Source organism: Saccoglossus kowalevskii, chromosome 8, assembly GCF_978046115.1.
Source record: "Saccoglossus kowalevskii chromosome 8, keSacKowa6.1, whole genome shotgun sequence".
Taxonomy (NCBI): domain Eukaryota; kingdom Metazoa; phylum Hemichordata; class Enteropneusta; family Harrimaniidae; genus Saccoglossus; species Saccoglossus kowalevskii.
The window spans coordinates 27,462,088-27,484,574 of record NC_140648.1 but is presented as its reverse complement, the minus strand read 5'-3'; the positions used below and the strand labels follow the sequence as shown (position 1 = coordinate 27,484,574).

At 36.3% G+C, this 22,487-nt stretch overlaps 1 protein-coding gene across 1 annotated transcript; it reads left to right on the top strand.

Annotated features, from left to right (window-relative positions):
- The first annotated feature begins 328 nt into the window (after window positions 1-328).
- Window positions 329-21,843, top strand: LOC100376605 (ethanolamine-phosphate cytidylyltransferase-like). The gene is made up of 12 exons (XM_085502435.1): window positions 329-469; window positions 4,176-4,264; window positions 6,230-6,391; window positions 7,072-7,138; window positions 7,681-7,728; window positions 9,259-9,352; window positions 11,782-11,920; window positions 12,245-12,321; window positions 13,277-13,354; window positions 18,801-18,932; window positions 20,357-20,445; window positions 21,215-21,843. The coding sequence occupies exons 1-12, from the start codon at window positions 333-335 to the stop codon at window positions 21,309-21,311; spliced, it is 1,209 nt and encodes a 402-aa protein (XP_085358561.1). The 5' UTR covers window positions 329-332; the 3' UTR covers window positions 21,312-21,843.
- Window positions 21,844-22,487: the final 644 nt, after the last annotated feature.

The following is a 22,487-nucleotide window of genomic DNA, read 5'->3' as shown; positions in this document are numbered from 1 at the left end:
GTACATGCACGAAAAAAAAAAAAAAAACACTTTAATAAAGCACAGTTTCTTTATCATAGAGAGACTGTGAATAAAGTTTTAACTTGAAGGCAGCACCCCTATAATGAACACTGCATGACAATGGAATATTCCAAATGGTATGACAAATTCAACTCCCTATGCCTCGCCTTTTCCCAATAAAGATACTCTCCAGCTCCCTCGGACAAATGCAAAAATGTAAAAATGAGAAGAAAAATGTTAAAATGTGATAACTGTTGATCACTATAAATCGACTGAAAAGAACAATCGCTTCGAATGACCCTATTCTTCTGTTTGAAAAGATAGGTGGTCCGATGAGGTCAAAGTGCAAAAGCAACTATTACGCAGAGATGGCATCCAAACGTGAAAGTAGAAGCGAATCCGACTCAAGCTCGTCCGAAATGACTGATCAGAAAAAGAAGAAAGCGGTGAGAGTGTGGGTGGATGGTTGGTAAGTGATCAACCTTGTATATGTATTTTTTTGTTAAAAAAGTGTTATGGGCTATGTCACGGCGTACGTTGCTATATCATGAAATCAAATGTATATAACAAGATAATCACACTTGCCCAGTCACTGAGTCAGGGGTGCTCGCACTAGCTGAGTTGGCAATTATGTTTCGTTATTGAATCATTGTTGCAGCTGAACTGTGAGTGGTCGTTGATGTTTTTTTGTCTGTTTTGTCTATGTGATCTGTAAACAGGTACTACTACATATGTAATAACTACAGTGGTGATCAGTCACTTGAGATCTGAACATTTATGTCAATTTTTTCCTTATTTTTCATCGCTACACGCCTTAAAAAAATACAAAACTCATTAATAATTTTTTTCCGATTTCTGTACTGAAATCAACCAAAACTGTCAAAAATCTTGACAGAATTGTCAGTTTTGAATGAAAATAACATATAACCAATTTACTAGCCTTGCTTAATATCTTCCTACTATTTCTTGTCCCTTTCACAATAGCCTGAAAATGTTGTTGAAATTTTGCCAACATTTTTGTTCTTGTCATGAGATTTTGAAAACTGTACAATGTACATAAATCATAATATTTCCAACAAAAGTTCCTTCCTTCTCAACACCTCGGTGTTCACAGAAGCCAGTCAGAATGAAAGGCTTAACATATATTATACAAAAGAATTGTTAGCTCAAAACAAAGACTCAATTAGGATTAAAACCAGTTTACTTCTTTTTGTCTTTGTGCTTTGATGTATGAGGTTTTCTAGCATGGTTACTATCCTATTATTTTGTGGGTCTTCCCCATAATGGTCTGAAAGTTTTTCCTTAATTTTTCTCATTAACCATGTAAATTTATTCCAACATCACGAAGAATGTAGTGGTTGTACTTTCGTCTCAGTAGCATCTATTAGTTATTGTACTGTAAAAACATTTATTATCACTGAAATTTAATTTCACTATTTTGATGTTTTGAGCAATTTCACTGGGTTTTAATTCCAGAAACATGGCAGGGAAACAATGAGTTCTATTGTTATTCTACAAGTTTAGTGAAGTTAAAAACCAACGAATAATTAATGCTGACAGAGAACATAACTGTTACAAAAATTAGCATATTCATCTTAGCAGTGTGCTACATTTCTTAACCAATCAACTTTTCCGTCACCCACTGACTGTAGGAGCAAAAAAATATAAGCAACATTTCCAGATTATTATGAAAGGGCTGAAACATTCACACAAAAATCGAAAGGTAACCAGAGTAGAGGATCTAATCATTTGGTTCAAGGATATACCGTAAAATTACAAATTTTCACTGGGTTTAAATTTCACTGATTTAGCATTTCAGGGATATTCAGTGGGTTTTAAATTCACGGTTATATCATTTAGATAATGTGTTCTATGCTCAATTTTACATATTCACTGGGTTTTAATTTAGCTCATTTTCCAGTCAGCTAAATAAGCAAAATTAAAACCCAGTGAATAATTAAACCTTTTACACTTACAGTAGTTGTTTTCTTAGCTATATTCGATATATGGTCATAAATATAATAGCTCTAATAGTTTTTGATAACTTCACACAAGGTAAATAAAATTCCTATAGCTCATTTGGCCACCTGGTAGTAATCCATAGCAAAATGAACATAAAGTAATTGTGGTTTGTCTAAAAATAATTGCAACACAAGTTTTTGCCTGAAATTAAACTTCTTCGAAAAATTAGTTTTGCAATACATAATGCATGTGTTTCTACAGCCTTTGCATCATCATGGCCACCATGAACACATGTCTGAATTAAACAGCAATGAGCCTGATCTCACATTGCCGATCTTCCCCATTCAAAAGTTCATGATCTAGTTAGGACTTTTGCCCATAAAAAAAAAACGTTCACTTAAAAATTACATTTATATCAGTGTATTGAAAATGCTGAAATTCCACATAACTTTGCAAAAAGTCATCCAATTTTATGTTATTTATATTTTTACCAATGTGATGTATACAGATCATAATATTACCACCACAAGTTCGTTCCTCTCAATACATTCATGTCGGCAGAAGTCTTTGAGTGAAAGGCTAGTGTATTCAAAAGAATAGATTATTATGTATGAGAACAAAACTATTGCACCCATACCAAGAATAGGACAGGAATGTCTAGAAATTAACGGAAATCAAATAATAACACATCCTGGACAAGAAACTTTTATAATTTAACTCTCACCAAAAATTTTATTTTTAATTTGTAGTACACAGCTCCCACTGATTAGTGTGATCACCTTAAAAAATTGATAAAATCAGTTGGTATAACAACCAATCAAAGCTACTTGTTTATAGAAACCAGCTGTAGGCTGTCTTAATAATCATCATGTTCAAGGTACAGAAGCTAAGGAGTCATGGTAAATTATTTAGGCCTTGTGGCAGAATATTGGACATGTTAAGGGTGCTTGTTCTAAGAGACATTATTTGTAATTGTTCACATCGTAATGATTTCTTTAGTTAGCATTAATCAACTTGTGAAAACATGTATGTACATGTCATTCGTAGCTGACAATGTAGATTTCTGTTGTTACTGTTAAACCTGAAAAAAAAACACCGACATGAACTCATCATTCCAAGTGACTCCAAACTGATAATGACACTTTTTGTAGTGGTGAGTGTGTCTGCGGCTGTTATCGCACTCACAATTGACCTTGTACAATCGTTCTATGAGGACAACAGTCAAGATGGAACCTCAGCCTCAAAGTAGGTTTTTATCAGATTTTTCAGGAGTCCTGTTTTTAATTTCTGATTTATAATGACAAAATTATTTTTGGCTTTCTTTCTCCTTCTATATCTTTAATTCCAGAGCTGATATATTTTTCAAATTTTTTGAACCTTCCTGTTAGATGTATATGGTTTACTTCTCTCTTGCTGTATTAACTGACTGTAAACTCTTATTTTAGCAAGTGACATCACAGATTTGTACTTGTTTAGTGAAAATCATTAGATTTTCTTGCAATCTGGTCACTGTGAATATAAATTTTGAAATCACTTACAGTAGTACCGGTAACATCAACAATTTTGTTTATTTTTATTTATGATGTTTTTTGTTTGTTTTTTTTAGAGAGGAAAGCTATTTTGGGAATATAGTGATCATAAGTAATACAGTAAAAAAAAGCTGTTCTAATTTTAGTCTCAATGGTTGCCAGCTTATTCTTTATAAAAAAAATTACAGAGAAGGTATAAACAAGTCAATTTATATGAAAGGTAACCACTACAGATTGTCGGATAGGTCAGTGAAATGATGTTTAGGAAAGTGATTATTTTTACAATTATGGCAGTGTGTATCATCATCATTTTATCATGTACATGTATAAAATTATCCACAAACTCATTAATTAATTGAGTTTTAATTTTGCTGATAAGTGAAATCTACTAAAAATTATATGCATGCAAGTATATGAAATTACAATAAAACATTTTTCATTTATTAATTTAAAACCCAGTGAATATAGTCAAATGTTAAAAGAATGAAATTAAATGGCAGTGAAAAATGCTTTTATATATAGTATGCAGTATAGCACCTCTGTCCTTTTTAATTTTAATGTATTTTGTACCATCTTTTACAGTATTATATGTATAATATTTTATTAATAACAGTTTATTACCAATAATCAATGGAAACTATATTTCTGAGTATGCAATAAGTTCAATGTTATTGTTATTTACAGCTATGATATGGTTCACTTCGGTCACGCCAATTCTTTGAGGCAAGCAAAAAATTTAGGAGACTATTTAATGGTTGGTGTACATAGTGATGGTGAGTTGATTCAAAATTTAGCGTCAGAAATGAATTGGATTTTTTTTTTTTTTTTTTGGCACATACTCATTACAGAGAATATGTAAAGGCTAATATATAAACAGTCAATCAAGTTCATGTACTGTATTTGCTCTATTAAAAAGACATAATCTCTCGTGCGAACATCCGGGTATTTTCACAGCCTGGCAACCATTACCGGCGAAAAAAAGCTGAAAACTCTCAGAAAACTTTTCTTTTGGCTAGTTGTTGATACTCTCCTGAAAACTGTAAGAAAACTACTGCTACATGTGCAACATTACTCTCCTGAAAACTGTAAGAAAACTACTGCTACATGTGCAACATTACTCTCCTGAAACTGTAAGAAAACTACTGCTACATGTGCAACATTACTCTCCTGAAAACTGTAAGAAAACTACTGCTACATGTGCAACATTACTCTCCTGAAAACTGTAAGAAAACTACTGCTACATGTGCAACATTACTCTCCTGAAAACTGTAAGAAAACTACTGCTACATGTGCAACATTACTCTCCTGAAAACTGTAAGAAAACTACTGCTACATGTGCAACATTACTCTCCTGAAAACTGTAAGAAAACTACTGCTACATGTGCAACATTACTCTCCTGAAAACTGTAAGAAAACTACTGCTACATGTGCAACATTACTCTCCTGAAAACTGTAAGAAAACTACTGCTACATGTGCAACATTACTCTCCTGAAAACTGTAAGAAAACTACTGCTACATGTGCAACATTACTCTCCTGAAAACTGTAAGAAAACTGCTGCTACATGTGCAACATTACTCTCCTGAAAACTGTAAGAAAACTACTGCTACATGTGCAACATTACTCTCCTGAAAACTGTAAGAAAACTACTGCTACATGTGCAACATGTATCAATTTGGTTATAGAGGACTAACTCAAAATTGGGTTTGTTTTCGCGATATTTTTCACTGACTTTTTTCATCAGCATTCCAAAACAGCTCCTGCTCAGCCCATAGAAACACATAGTACAGTGGTGTACATCCAACAACGTAGAATGTTCTGACCTGGCTCCATCAGCCAAAGTGCTGGACCATTTGAATCTGACATTTGAACGCATACATTACTAAGATTTATATATGGGACATGTAGTAGACAATTTGCAGCATTCTTGTTCATGTATTATTTTGTCTGATTATATATTGCCTGTTTTATTAGCCAAATGAAAGAATTTTTTGTCAGAATTGCACTGTCTTTCATTTATCTCCCATGTCATGGAGTGATTGGGAGACACTTATAGTAATTGGCTACAAACAAAAAACAGCAGATTGTATGTCGTAGTGGGACTAAAATCATTGCTTCATACTGAAACATGTATAGATCGCTTTGGAGTAAATCTGTAATAGTGAATCACTTATACTTACTGTGAATATTCAAGTGAGTGTTCAGAACGTCATCAAAAGGAACAACAGTGCTGGTGGTATGATGAATTGACTGGTCAAATGAAAAATTGACTTGACACATTATTACAAAAACATTTGAAAACAATTTGTTGGGAATATCAGTATCATGATACAAAACAAATAAAGGCAGTGTATTTTGTTTGTTCTGAATACAAGCCAGAGAGTGCTAACTTGGCCAAATGGCCAACACTAGCATACGTTCCTGACCTGTGTAGTACTTGAATTAACATTTACCAGTGAAATTCGAAAGGAGATGTTGTCAGAAGTTTGTTGACCAGCATCAAATGAATTGAAAAAAAATGAAAATGGACAAAATCTGGAAAGTGATTGCATTTGTGTCAAGTACCCATAGAGCTGCCTATTCAATAGTAGTGAGCAAAACATTTTTGGGTCAAAGTCTTTTCCACGTTTTGATTTTTTGACTTGCTTGAATGTAACAATGAGATTGGGTAACCATTACTTGGCCTTTGACACAACAAGAAGTCTTATTTAATCACTTGAACTCGCTCGCATATTGCAGAGGAAGTTACTCGGCACAAAGGACCTCCGGTAATGAATGAGCAAGAACGATACAGAATGGTACGAGCTATTAAATGGGTGGATGAAGTCATAGAAGACGCCCCCTATGTTACAACATTAGAAACTTTAGATAAATACAATTGTGATTTCTGTGCACATGGAGGTAAGAGAAATCAGACACGTATAAGATCTTGAAACTGCCAATTTTGCTAGAATTCATCAAAATCAAACATTTCTGCCACTGTGGAACCAGTTGTATGTTGATGGATTTTATTCAAACTTAGTACATACAATAGACATTATGGGACTTTGAAGCTTTTTCGAATAATTTAGTTACAGGTACCTGATGCACGTTATTTTGTTTTTCAGATCGGATTAAAAATGGCTGACTGGTGGCCATTTTGTTGAATGTTACACATATGTTTATATATCTGTTTGATGATCAAATTCCAAATGGCTGAATGGCAGCCATTTTAATGTTAAATATACAGTGTTTTTCAGATCTAATTCAAAATGACAGAAAATTTGTTTTAATGAATGCTGAAACGGGAAAGGACCTTGAGATTAATACATTAGATAAAGTATTAATTCTTTTCAGTTAATTATGATGACCTTATAGTTCTTGTTTGTTTTGGTCAGAGTTGTTTCAGCCTAAATTCTAGCCAGTAGTTTCCATGCAAAATTATATTTGGATATACTATCACATAGTCAGTACTTTTATTTTCACTTTTGCCATGCATCTTCCAAATGGTGGAAGTTTGCCAGTATTAGCTTGTATCTATTCTTACTTAGTTACTTACCGGTAATAACTAAATTCTATATTATAATTTTGAATTTTTGTAGATGATATTACATGTGACGAAAATGGCCAAGATACATATCGGATTGTGAAATCGGCAGGTAGATACAAGTAAGTGAAGCATGGCAACACATCTCCCATTGATTGAAGGGTAGTGGTCGCCACAACACGTAATGTACGTTGTGAGTCCCATTAATATAGTATGTAAACTACATTGTTTTGCACAAAATTTGTATATGTACTGGATAACAACCACCGTCCTTTAGATGGAATTAATTATTAATAAGATATTCTTCCTGATCCAGGGCAATACACCATACTGTAAACAGTTAAATGTACGCTAATCACTTGAGGGTTACCATGGGAACAAATCTTCAGTTATTAATACTCATTACTGTAAAAGGGTTAATTGTTCTCTGGGTTTTGATTTTTGCTTATTTCACCAAATTAAAACCCAGTGAATATGTAAAATGTAGCATAGAACACATTATCCAAATGACAAAATCGTGACTTTAAAACCCACTGAATATGCCTGAAATGGTAAATCAACGAAATTTAAACCCAGTGAAAATTAGTCATTTTACAGTACATAATAATATATGTAATGCTATTGAATTTAATGCTACTTTAATTAATGTTGTTCTTGCTTATAGAGAGTTTCCAAGAACTGCTGGTGTGTCAACTACTGATATTGTTGGGAGGTATGTTTAATGTTCATTCATATTAGTTAATCCTATGTTAATCATTTACACGTGTGCTTGTGTAAGAAAGCCATTTTTTCAAGGCAGGTAAACAAATGTTTATACATCCCAGGATGCACTGGTGTCTATCTCCTGATATAATATTCTATATCATAAAGTACTACCAGCATTTTACCAGACCCAACTGCTTGAGCCAGCAAAAATCACGTTCGGCTCAAGCCGAGTTCTGTTCCAATAAATCTTGGCATTGAGCTCAGATAAAAAAATAAAATACTCCATATATTCTGATCATTAAACAGCAATTTTGCAGAGTGGGATTTGGATACTCATTTTATACACCCAAAGCCTTAGTTTTATAGTATACATGTACATGTATATAGTTAAAGATTAAAAGAACTGGATTCTAAGTTCGTTTTGATATTATGATGTATTTATGGCTGATCTAAGCCTTGATTTTTGAAAATGGCTGGTGAGTGAATAATAATCTCCTAAAAACATTAAGGCGAGTTGGGATTTCACTGGAAATAAATTTTTCATGTGTAAAATTAATAAAAAGATAAGGCTAGTGTTTTTCAGCTTCCCTGGGCATAAGAGTATCACTTGACTTAACTACTGTAAAATACTTTATTTTAGCTGGAATTAATTTTTGCTGAACATTTTTGACGAGTTGAATGTGAAATATAGGAAAAAAGGGTATATTCGTTGGATTTTATTTTCACTGAATCATTCTTTCAGTGGAAATTAATTTCAAGTGAAAATAAAGTATTTTACAGTATTCAGTTACTTAAAATAGTAACATTGCAGAACACTTTGTTTTCCTTGTTCAGTCTTTACAATTATGACATTTATCTGACAGGTATGTTGTCTAGAATTCACTTTTTTATAGAAGTGGTCAGCACAATGAATTGCAAATATTCTCTAGTGTGTACATACATGTACAATTTTCATCATTTTTTATTTTGTTTGTTTATACACTGTAAATATTTTAAATCTTTTAAAAAAGTGAATTGCTGCTAAAGTTTGACTTCTCAAATTGACAGTATATAGAAATGTTACTCGTTACTGCACTACAGGTTTTATTCATTCCAGCTGGTAGCTGTAGAGACAGAAATCACTCACAAACATCATTGTTCTAAACAGTCTCATAATGGCAGTTCATTGGCCACTCACAAACTTTACCACACTAGCCGCTACCATTTGTACCCATTGGTAAACCATGCCACGTTTGATGAAGTTCTAATGGTCACAACTATTTAAAACATGTTGATACATGTGCAATGTATTTTAACAAATGCATATTTTTTTTGAAAAAACTACGCTTTGTCCACATTTACTATGATGATGGGAAATTTGAATTGTGGGCATTTCATCGCCACTCCAGATTGGGGAAAAAACAACAATTAGTAATTGTTTTACAAAGCTGCTAACTGTACCACTGTAATGTAAAATAAATGAGCAGTGTTTGTGCCTTCCACTGCAGTCTGGTCTTCTTTGCTAAACCTACGTTAACTTCATGCTTCCATTTTGTAGGATGTTACTAATGACAAAGACTCATCACAAGCGGGGTGAAGATGGCAATAATTCTGGTTTACCACGAGAAAAAGTGGATGAATTCAAAAAAACAGTAAGTTTGCACAACTAATAAGTTCTACCATTAATTTATGGGTGCTTTAATACGAACAGAATCTTTTCTTTAGTAGGCAGCATGTCCAAACTTAACTTTTTATTGATTTAGAATTTAAAAATAAATAACAAGTCAAGTATAATTAGCATCTTTTATACGTTATTTTACAATACCTTTATTATTTCAGTTGAAGATAATTTTTCTTTTTATTTTATTATTTTCCACTCCAGGAATATAAGGTATGGTAAGAAGAATATATGTAAAAAAAAAACTATTTTATTTGTATTTGTGTATAACAATAATATTGTATCCACTATCATCCACCCAGCCACATGATGGTGCTTATGATCAAAATTGGTTCATATCAAGTAATGTGATGTCCGTGATCAAATAAATAAATTTTTCTTTACAGCAACAATACGTGAGTGTGAGTGTGTTTAAATGATTTGTTTTGATGTTGCATCATGATATAATAATAATGTATGATTTATCATATAATAGAAAACATTGTTTTGGAAATAAATATGGCATTATTCATTAAATAATTCATACAATAATATTTATCAATTCATGTACATACAGATTTGGCATTATATTAAAAGCACATCTCTAATAGAAGTATACATAAGCCAAAATTTACTGGTATTGTATGCTGAATCATTAAAATATTACTTATCTTGATCAAAGACTTGACGTTTTGAAACTTTTATGTATGAATGTGCTACTGATTGATCAAATATGCTACAGGTAATTTGAAGTGCAATCGCACAATTGCCTTCATTAATTCATCAAAAGAGAACTGATATTTTTTTTTATCTTACAATAAACATACCCCACAGTTTTTTTAAAGAAGCAACATCAAATAAAATTATTTAAGCATGCTTAAAAATAAGTAAATGTTGTTTCTTCAATTATTATCAAGTGTTAAACTACAAAAATCAAATAAAGTATCACTTCCGGTAACTTTATAAATAGCTTTATAAATGTTGATACTAGAGACATATATACTTGTAGATGGTACTAATTGGGCTTGACCAATAATTAATCAAAACTCATCAATGCTACCATGAGTTTGTCTTCATTCTGAGTTTTTAAATTACATTAATTATAAAAAGTAATTAGTATAATTTACCAGTGAATTTATTTCTCTTCATTCATTACCATGAATATTATAGTACAAGTAATTAATTTAATTTTATGTAAGTGGCATGTTAATACAAGAAATGCATTTTTGTAATTACTGTAGAATACTTTATTTTCGCTTGGAATTTATTTTCGCTATTTTCGCTGAAGGGATGATTCTGTGAAAATAAAATCCAGCGAATATATTTGTTTTCCTATATTTCACATAAAACTCATCAAAAATCAGTGAAAATAAATTTCAAGCAAAACGCCCCAAAAAGCCCTTTCAGCGAAAATTAATTCCAGCGAAAATAAAGTATTTCACAGTATGTTATTTTATACTTGCATATATTGGTGAGTATACCAGTATTAATGCATTTAACTCTTTGAGCGCTATTGTCAACTTTTGGCACCATCTACAACATTATTTTATTGTCTGCTTCTCTTCACATGAAAATTGAGAAAAATTAAAAATCTTTTGATCAAAAAAATAAAAACAATACCTGTGTGGTTCAAAATGATGAAATTGAATGAAAATTTCACAAAATTTGAAAATATTTGCACTGAATTTTGGGTGGGCAGAATATTTGGCACTCAAAGGCTTAGTGCATTTCAGCATTTAGTAAAATCAGAAAGTAGACAATGTTACTGAATTTGTGTACATATTACAGTGATTTAGAAAACACAACATAATGTTGTCGTAAAATTGTGAACATTATGAATCTATGTTCAGACATTAAAATTGGAGAGATGTAGTTTGTTATTTTGAACTGTTCATGTTGTCTCATTGCTTGGGCAAAAAATACTGATCTTCTGTGCTCAAACTGGACACTAGGACATTACATCAAGGGGCATATTTGCACTGCATTTTCTTGACAATCTGATCAATTATGGCCGACTGGTGACCATTTTGTTGCTGAATATGTGCATATTCTCTTGTTTGTGGTATCACCTTGATCAATTTTGCAGAAACATACATAACAGGACATTAGTGTATACATGAATATTATATTGTATGCTAGGTATGGAGTTGTTTGACATTTGCATTTGATATTCAACATGTACACTTGATGCAACTTGTATTTTTTTTTCTTCAGTTGTAAAAGCTATGCAGTTTGAGAACTTGTTGTCAATGGTTGTCAATTTCACAGAATAATTTTCCTGTCTCATAAAAGATAAACCACACATATTTGTTGGTGTTTTGCATGGTTACCACACATCTTATCTCTTCTTTTAGCAATCTGAAATCAACATTAGTCCACTGTCCATGTCTATGTGTCTAATATATTCATGTTTTATATTTTCAGGGACCGAGCAAGAAAAGTCCGTACACAGGAGTCTCACAGTTCCTTCCAACCACTTCCAAAATTATCCAGTTCTCAGAAGGGAGGGAGCCAAAACCAGGAGAGAAAATAGTTTATGTACCAGGAGCATTTGATCTTTTTCGTATCCTTTTTTTATTTGATGATCAAGTCTGTTGTCTTAGATATACTTAGTGTTTCAACTTCGTTCTCCTACCGATTCTTAAACATGGTTGAGCTGAACTCAAGACTGTATGTCACGGTTGTCATACGTCCATCAGGATATCCAAAATAAAAACAAAAATTAAATTAAATATGATTTACCTTGATGATAGATATATCTCTGTCATTTACATATTGTGCAAAGAAAGTACATGTTCCAGTAATACAATCATACTTATCGGTATTAACTGAGAAATCAACATTGAGTTTTATTAGTATTTCATCTTTAACCTCTAAAACACTATAGATGTTGGACTTTTAGATTTCTTGGAAAAAGCTCGTGAGCTTGGTGAATATATTATTGTAGGACTCCACACTGACCCTGTAAGTCATACTTTCTTCTAATAATCACTTTAATATGGAAGATGGTCGCACAGAAAACAAAAATCTACCAACGCTGTTAAAATCGTGTATCAAATATTCATATTTCTCATTTCAATTTCAAATTCAACAATTTTTGGTTCCTGAATAATTATGTTTGAGGATTCATAAGGGTGTGTAACTTTCATATCTACTTTATGATAATATGCGATGAAACTCAAATTCATGTGAGTTAGGCGTGTGTGTCAATCGACTAATGGCATCACCAAACACTATGCCTGCTTGTTGGTAACCATTGGAAGGTCAATTGTGGAAACTGAAATGAACAAGATAATCTCTCTATGCGAGAAAGTAGAACATGTGATACATGTTGTGGGAATACTCAAGACAACTGACAAAAATAAGGCAAAAAGAAACAATTTTTTTTTTGTCATTCAAATATGTGTTTGTCTTCTGATTTTGTGATAATTTTGCAATTCTCATGACTTCAAATAATACATTTCTAAATAATTTGTTCATTTAGACCAATTCTCAATTGCTGTTTGACATCGATTGTTACAATACAAAATGAATAATTCAGCCCACACTGACAAAATAATATTTCTCAAGGTTATGCATGACTTTTTGTTATTGGCTGTTGAATGTTATCTGGAAAATACATTTAAATTAAGTTCATATTTTCTCAACAAATTTAAATTTGTTTTGCAAATCTATGAAATGCAACTTGTTTTGCTATCAATCTATTCGAATGGACAGCTAATGAAATGACTCCAGCAACATTTTGGTCTTCCGGTCTGAAAGGGTGAATAGTATCAGGAAATGGTGATAGGAAAACAATAATTGGGAATCTCTTGTAGTATTGAAGCAATGCATCAAAACAGGTCCTATCATGTCTGTATGTATGTAGCATCCACGAATCAATTTTGTTGGGTCTGATCATTGTCTGTGTTTTCTATAGGTGGTGAATAGATACAAAGGCAGTAATTATCCTATCATGAATCTCCATGAAAGAGTTCTCAGTGTATTGGCATGCAGGGTAAGCTACTCTAAACAAATTGTATCAAAGACCCTTTCATATTCTGTTTGCCATTATGTTGGTACTATAGTAGTGAATAGGAACAGTCAATTCACTACGTTCAATTACCCACCATAGACTCCGGTCAGTCAAAATGACTATTTTGAACTGTAGGCATTAATCAGCGATTCTGCCGGTGACGGAAAGATAGAATCTAGGTCAGGGGAAGCCCCATGACCTCAAGATTCTTTTACCCCTTACGTCACGAACCCACGTGACCGAGGCCACATGACAGCGCCATAGGTAGCCGTCCATCACTCTTCAATTCTCTCCGCCTCGTCGGGGAATGATTCTGAGCGACTCTGCCTGGCTCTGTTGCTTTTTCCTGTCCGGGTTTCTAGCGTGGGTCGTCGCCGCAGCCGCGGCATCCGACATTCTAGCTGGTAGGATAAGTTTTTCTTGTCTTTTTACCCTTGTGTCATTTTCCCCTTTGTGTGTTATGCTTTTCCACAACAAAGAAATCAAACCCGGCGCCACCACATAACCACATGTTGATTTCATGGCGGTACCTTATACAACTGTAATTCGTTTCCTTCATGCATGTCGTCTTTTATTTTTAATGTATTTAGAAATGGACAGATGCACTGGCAACGCCAGAGGCTCATCGCCGGTATTGTCTCCTCAGTTTATGAGGCGGATTTGTACTCAGTGAACGCAGCAATTGCAGGAATGGAACCCGCATTCAAAGTGTTATTGTTGTTTCATGTGCGTTCGGGGTTCGGGTGTCTGCCCAGAGAATATGTGTAATCGCTGGGGTTCGGAAGCCTGGGAATCGTTCCAGCAGCATGTCGAAATAACCGAGACTGACCGCGTCGCTCGTTTGCGAAAAGGTCGCGCGGCAAGTGCTACCGGCATGGGTATGAGTGAGTTGTGCGTTGGCATGAATGACAAGTCCTCGCGCTCGGCTACCGGTTCTCATACCGGGATACCAAGCAAAGGGCCCGATAGTGGGGGTGCCGATTTTTTTCGGTCTTCCCCCGCTGATCGGAGGGCATCTACACAGTCTGTTTTTTCAGACAGTGGGTTTCCCAACTTTACCGGCAACAACGAGGCTGTGCCCCTGGAGGTCTTTCCTCCTATGGGGCCAGCGCTGGGTCCCGTTGTGGACCCATCCTCGCACGACGCCGGTTTTGCTGCTGAAATGAGGGCATTGGTCGAAGGACTGTCAGGGCAAATTGCGTCCCTGGCAGGCAGAGTAGATCACCTGCAGGCGGAGCGAGCTGTCTCCACTGCGGCCTCTCAGCCGGCAAGTAGGAAGAAACACAGAAAGCACCGTTCGCATTCTAAACACGTCTCTTCCGGGGAACCCCCCGTTCCCAGCCGTGACCCCCACGCTGATTCGGGGTAGGCCGAGGCTCAGGCTAGTGGCAGCAAGTCCCCTCGGGAACCTCAGACACGTAACACCAACGGGGACGCTGGTAGCCAGGACTCCGTTTTCGGGGCAGGGCGTTCGGGTCAGAACATACATTGTACCTCCCCCCTGCTTTCAACCAGCCAGGGTTCACCGTAGGGGGCACTGCCAGGGGACCCCGCAAGGTGGAAGCAATCAGACAGGAAGTAGACAGTTTGCTAAGAAAGGGCGCCGTACACAGAATAGTTCAGCTGGCACTAAGTCCGGGCTTCTACTCAAATGTATTCGTAGTACCAAAATCTACTGGCGGTTGGCGTCTGGTTCTGGACCTAAGCAGACTAATTCAGTATGTGCCTCTCGATCGGTTCCGCATGGAGACACCATCCAGTGTCCTACTATCCATCCACTTTTTCGACTGGCTAGCCTCTTTAGACTCAAACGATGCATACCTGCACATACCGATGCACCCAGCGAGTTGCCCTCTCCTTTCATTCGCCCCACCTGGGCCAAGTATTCAAATTTCGGGTGCTCCTCTTCGGGTTATCCACAGTGCCCTACGTGTTCACCAAAGTGAAGAAACGCGTCGTACTGCTGCTCCACCAAATGTCGGTACACATCATTCCGTACCTAAACGACTGGTTGTTACACAACCCAGACAAGTGGTTATTAGCCATACAAGTAAGGTTAACACAGGATTTACTTCACCAGTTGGGCTTGTAAATCAGAAAAAGTCCCATCCCAACCCGACTCAACAGTTGGTATTTCTAGGCATGGAGTTCGACACTGAGGTAGGCATGGTTTGCCCATCTCAAGCATGTTGCCTAGCATCCCTCCGAGAACTAATGCGGCTCATCGGAATGATGACCTTCATTCGAAGGGTAGTTCTCCAGGCCGCACTACGCAGCCGCCCGGTCCAACACTTGTTATTGGAACACCGAGCTCACCTACGGGAACTAGACAGGCGACTATTGATCCCGGACCAAGCGAAGGAAACCCTGTCCTGGTGGTCGTCACTGACCAACCTCAGACAGGGGGTCCCCTTGGATCCACTTGTCACAGCTATGACTCTGGTAACAGACGCCTCCCTCCAAGAGTGGGGAGCGCATCTATTGGACAAACAAGCCCAAGGATTATGGCCCCCGCAATGGGTTCGGGACCACCATATCAACTGGCTCGAGCTGAAAACTGTACATCTAACACTATCACGCTTTCTACCCGAAGTTCGAGACCACAGAGTCCTGCTCTGCACAGACAACACAGCGGTGGTTTCCTACATCAACAAGGAGGGGGGGGCAACGCGTTCCCCATCGTTGTCAGTCCTAGCAGAGCAAATTCTCCTTTGGTGCCTGGAATACAATGTGGAGCTAACCGCCCACCACCTTCCAGGGGTGAGGAACGGTCTGGCAGACTCCCTTTCGAGGCGGCTCCGTCTCCAGAACACGGAGTGGCAGATACCCCAGTGGGTAGCCTCCAGGCTGTTTTGGCTGTGGGATGGTCCAAGGATAGACCTGTTAGCTGCACCCCGGAATGCCAAGCTCCCAACGTACGTAACACTCCTGCCGACACCATGAGCCTGGGCCGTGGACACCTTATTGATCCCGTGGTCCCACATGGATGCGTACGCCTTTCCTCCCTTCCCGCTAATTCACCGGGTACTGGAGAACCTTTGACAAAAGCCCACCTGCATATTAACTCTGGTGGCGCCCAATTGGCCGACCAAGGCCTGGTTTCCGCTCCTGCTGGAAATAATAGTCGAAACACCAGTAGTGCTTCTGAACATACTGGACTTGCTGTCCCAACCGGACGGCCCACTGCCAACAAGCCCAGCAGTGTACCACTTACACGCATGGAGGCTCTCAGTAGACTCACGCAGACAAAAGGGGTCTCTAAGCGGGCTGCCAACGTCCTGGCTAGGGCGAACAGGGATTCCACCAACGCTGCCTACAACTCGAAATGGCGAGCATACACTAATTGGTGTAGTGGAAGAAGATTGATCCATGCCATCCCTCTATCGGCCAGGTAGCAGACTTCTTTGTCCACTTGTTTGACAAAGTAGGTTTGTCCTATGCAGCGATCGCTGGCTACAGGTCAGCCTTGTCCCCCACCATAGAAAACTATTTGGGGTCAAGTCTAGCCGATTGTCCTATTGTTAGGAGACTGTTTACTGCTTTCCATAATCAGAGGCCGAGGATCCTTACAAGGGAACCGCCCAATTGTGATCTGTCGATTGTTTTATCAGCCCTAAGCAGACCACCTTTCGAGCCCCTCTTTTCAGCACCACTTAAGTTTTTGTCGTGGAAAACAATCTTCCTACTGGCCCTCGCCTCAGGTAGGCGCCGTCAGAGCTAGGCGCACTGTCTTTTGGGGACGGTTGTGCCGCCTTTATGGACGATCAAGTTATACTAAAGACACGAATCGGATTTCTCGCCAAGAACCAAATCCCAGGACACGGTCCTCAGTCGATCGTCATCCCCCGGCTGTCAAATATTGTCGGTCCGGAGGATCAGGAGGAATTGCTTCTCTGCCCGGTTCGAGCGTTGAGTTGCTACGAGAACCGTACCAGGTTTTCAAGACTGGGAACCAAACACATGTTTTTGTGTTACGGCCCTAGCAAACAGGATAAGCCAGCCTCCCCGACTTCCATCGCCAGGTGGATTACTGCGACTGTACTGGAGATCTATAATACATTATCCTCCCCAACACAGACCTTGCAGAGCCACCAAGTACGAGCACATGAGGTCCGTGCGATTGCTAAATCACTCGCGCTGGTGTTAGGTGCCCCCCTCAAACACATTCTGAGGGTAGGCTTCTGGAGAACGCAGAACGTCTTCATCAACTACGACCTAAGGGACACCCAATCCATTGAGCAGGGTCTCTTCAGGTTAGGCCCCCTCGTAGCGGGTCAGGCTTACCGACCCAGCCTGAACGCCCACAGGAGCCCCTGCGCATAGGCGATAAGTCAGTCTCTGCATTCTGATTGTCTGTACCACTAGCACTTCCTGGAAGCTCCCAGGATTCGCCATATGGCCTTGGTCACGTGGTTCGTGACGTTAAGGAAAGAGAATCTTGGGGCATGGGGCTTCCCCTGACCTAGATTATATCTCTCCGTCACCGGCAGAATCCCTGATTAATGCCTACAGTTCAAAATAGTCATTTTGACTGACCGGAGTCTATGGTGGGTATGAACTATGTGAATAGGCGGGTTCGGAGAACCCTCTGCCTAAATTTCTGATATCTCAAAAAATCAAATCAAATCAGATTTAAATTGAACTTATGGTAGAGGGAATAAATTAGACTGAAAATCACAGATGTAAAATCAAATTTATTTTCTGTAAGTATTATAAACTTCAATAATGTGGATCACATTGTTTTCATGTTGTACATCACAAATATGGCACAAATATTAGATACCAAGTTTTTTGTTTGACCATCTCTGTACATTAGCCTGTCTGAACAAATTAAATTCTGTTTGGATATAAAAAATGCATGAATAGCATATCCTGTTTAATTTCTGACCATACATGTATATTACGATTTTGTAAATGCCATTTCATTTATTACATCTATATTTCTGTTGATAATAGATCAGCCAATTATTCACTCTCAATTACTAAATATGCTTTTGGTTCATATTAAATTAATTTTTGGCATGAATAACATTTGCCCTTATTTCAACAGGGACTATATCATTAACAATGACTTATTGACTGTGGAATACTTCTAATAGATACTTTCACCAAAAAACTGATTTGGAAATTCAAAAAAAAAACATATTCATACATATTTCTTTCACTATGATGTATTTATGCAATATTAAAACATGGCAAAACCCATGAGTAAAAGCCAAGTGTCCAATTCACTTTACTATGCGCTAACATTGTACATTTAAATCTTAGAATATATGAAAAAAGACAATGCAATAGTTCAAAATATCGATAACATTTTGTTCTGTCAGTTGTTCATTTTATAATACCTGAATATCCCACACTAAAGAATTACAGACATTGGAATACAGTGTTAGGTTTGAGTGATTGATAACACTCAATTTTCTTACAGCATGTTGCAGAGGTAGTTATTGGTGCTCCGTATCAAGTGACCCCTGAGTTATTAGATCACTTTAAAGTGGATTTAGTATGCCATGGTATGACTCCAGTTATGGCTGATGTGAATGGATCCGACCCATATCAGGTGAGTTAGGTATCTTTGGGTTGTGTTTAGACACGAAAGGTGGCAGTGCTCACAGCTGCATGTACATGAACATTCCCTCCTTTCAAATATACTTGGGATTTTTTTAATGATTGTCAACTTTCTGTCCCTGAAGGTACTTGTTTACATATGTTACTTTTATGTCACTTGTTGTGGATTGCGTATGATTTTGATTGACCCAAAATTCATCTTGCAGTCAACTTTATCTGTTTGGCAGTGAGAAAACCTAAATACAATATCATTTATTTACAAAGCAAGTGAAAACACTGTTTCTTGTCATTGATGATATAAATACAGATTTTGGTGAAAGAACAAGCAATTCAAATTACCTATTTTCTTTGAACAATTGAAAACCAAAAATTCTCCATTTCTCTATCTGTATATGCTCTAATAGAAACCGCATCCCCTCTGTTGTATTGTACCATTCGAATAGAAGCCATGGCTTCTAATACCGATTTTACAATAATATGTTGATCAAAACATAAACAAATTATAATTGCTATGAAATATTATAAATCACCACTATTTATGACATCATTGCCTTAAATTATTACCTACTATTTGATTCATAACTTTTGTTTCAACAAAGAGCCCCCAAATTTAACTAAATTTGTTTATTGTAAAATACTTTTAAATTATTTTTGCCTGGAATTAATTTTTTGCTATTTTCGCTGAAGGAATGATTCAGTGAAAATAAAATCCAGCGAATATACCTTTATTGCTATATTTTACATTCAACTCGTCAAAAATCAGTGAAAATAAATTCCATAAAAAACACCCAAAGATTCTTTTCAGTGAAAATTAATTCTAGCAAAAATAAAGTATTTTACAGTACTTTTGAAGGTTATTTATAACAGAAATTATAAATTCTCCATAAGAGTATAAATATGATATTACATATTATTATGCCATAGATTTCTCCTCATCCAATATCGCATTGTGCGGGATTTGTTATTGTTTGAATAAATTTAACTCACCCCCCCCTCAAAGTCAAGGAAAATCACAAAATACTGCAGCTGTGAATTTTTTACAACCAGTACCTTCATTTAATTGCATTCTCATATAAACGTTACCGCTTTGAAGCCCATATTTTTTCCCACCAAAATGTTGGTGCAACATTTTGCTTTCGTAGGATAATTTTTGTTGAGATAAACGTGATTTCTTTTTAGTTACATAAGTCTTGATCAAAATTTTGGAACACATAAACAACATTTTACTTAGACACTCAAAGGCTTAAATGACCAGTGTAGCTTACAAATGTACATACTATTTGAACATCTGCAAAGTATTAATGTTTACCATCCCATATCTTGAAAGGTATCACACAACAAATGAACCATATGCAAAATTATCACTGTGTCATACAATCTGATATACTCAACTTCATTTTTTGCATTGTTTCTCAGGAACCAAAGGACAGAGGAATTTTCAAACGGATTAACAGTGGAAGTGCAATGACCACTGATAAGATTGTGCAACGTATAATCCAACACAGGTATGTGATTGACAACTGTTTCTGTAATGTCTACCCTAACACTACTTTTGACAACCTTTTCATTGTTGACTTTCACACTATCATCAACAGCCTCTTCACCACAATTGTCAATCACTTCACCTCCATTCTCAGCCCTTAAATTACCATTGACAACCCCTTCACCACCATTGACAAACCCCTTCACCACCATTGTCAACCTTCTCCCCATCGTTGTCAACCCTCTCACCACCATTGTCAACCCTCTCACCACCATTGTCTACCTCTTCACCACCAGTGTCAACCTGTACATTACCACTGACAACCATTTTACCTGTATTGACAACCCAGTCACCACCATTGACAACCTTTTCAGCAGCATTGACAACCCTCTCACCACGATTGTTAACCTTCTCACCATTGTCAACCCCTTCACCACCAGTGTCAACCCGTATTTACCACTGACAACCATTTTATCTTCGTTTACAACCCAGTCACCACCATTGACAACCCTTTCCCCAGAATTAACAAAACTTTCACCATCATCTGCATTTGATGCTTACTACTAGTCATCCATCAGTGGAAGGAGTCAGGTTTTATGTCATTTGAGTAGTTAAAAACATGGCGAAACTTGAAAAAGACTAACTCACATTGATGGACTAGCAATAGTAACTAAATGTTTGATCACAAATACTTACATTTCCAATCCAACTTTAGCATAATTGTAAATTTGTGGTAGTGTGAATGTGATTGTCTCATTACAAATGTAATTATCATATTTTCTTAACTTCAGACTTGAATATGAAGAAAGGAACAAGAAGAAGGAAGCAAAAGAAATGCGTGTAATTGAAGCGATGGAACGGCGCCGATCAGAGAACGCAGAGTCCTAAATTTGTGTATCAAAAACAGTAATTTAGTGAAAACAGTATTTTAATAAATCTTGGAAATTTGTACAGATTGACTGGCAATTTGGTATGTGTAGATGTTTTTGCCATCAACAAATCTGGAGTCTTAATTTATGATGTGAGTCTTTTCACTACTATTTTTTTCATTCAACCATGGTATTACGTTACCAAATTTGCTGACGTAATTTAAATTAAATTTTTTTTCAACATATCACGATGACCATTTTTTTCAGATTTCTTGGAATGTCTAAACTCCACTGATAAAAGTTAAAATATAGTTATGAAAGAGCTACATTATTAATAACAGAACTATTCAAATAGTGGTATCATCAGGATACGATGCATGGATGATATTCATCCAAGTTATTATAAGATTGTTTTAAAAATGTGTGTAATAGTAAATTTTTACTTAATTATTTGTACAGATTTTAGTGGCTACTTTTATTGGTAATCCTGTGATTCTAGATTCATATAAATACATTTCTGCATGTAATAAATCTCTACACATTGGGAATTATTTTCAGTGCAGTTTCCTTTCATTTGTGATGTAAGAATGAATTTTTGCATGTATTGATGAATACAATATGAAATATTGTATTTTAGAAAAATATCGTATAAAGATTAAAATGTTCATGTGGTATAATAATTTGGGTTTTATTTTAGTATGAAGGATTGTTGCAAGTGTATGAACTGTGTATTTTGTGATCTCTGAAACTGTTGGACTGTTTGTTGTTTATGTCAGCAATACTATTTGTTAGTAATTTTTTTATTGATTAAAAATTAAATATTGGGTTATATAATCAATCTGATTAAAATAAGATCCTAGTTTTGGCTTTTTTTTGTATATTTATTATATTTTGATCTAGTATGTATTTTTTGATAAAATAAAAATAAGTTTATAGCCAAAATAATTAAAGCCCTTACACTACATGCTATTTTAATCAGATTGGTTATATAATATGGTGTTGACCTTAGACCCAAGAATTAGACCCAATGTGAAATATTGTCAGAAAGAGTTGGAACATTCTCAACTAAAATCCACTGTCCAAACTGCTCAGCCCACTGAGATGTTGCAAACAGACTATGTACCAATCAGTATTTTTTCCAGTCCTCAAGTGGACATTGTCTAGAAATGAAAAAAAAACTACCTGTTGAAGGTTT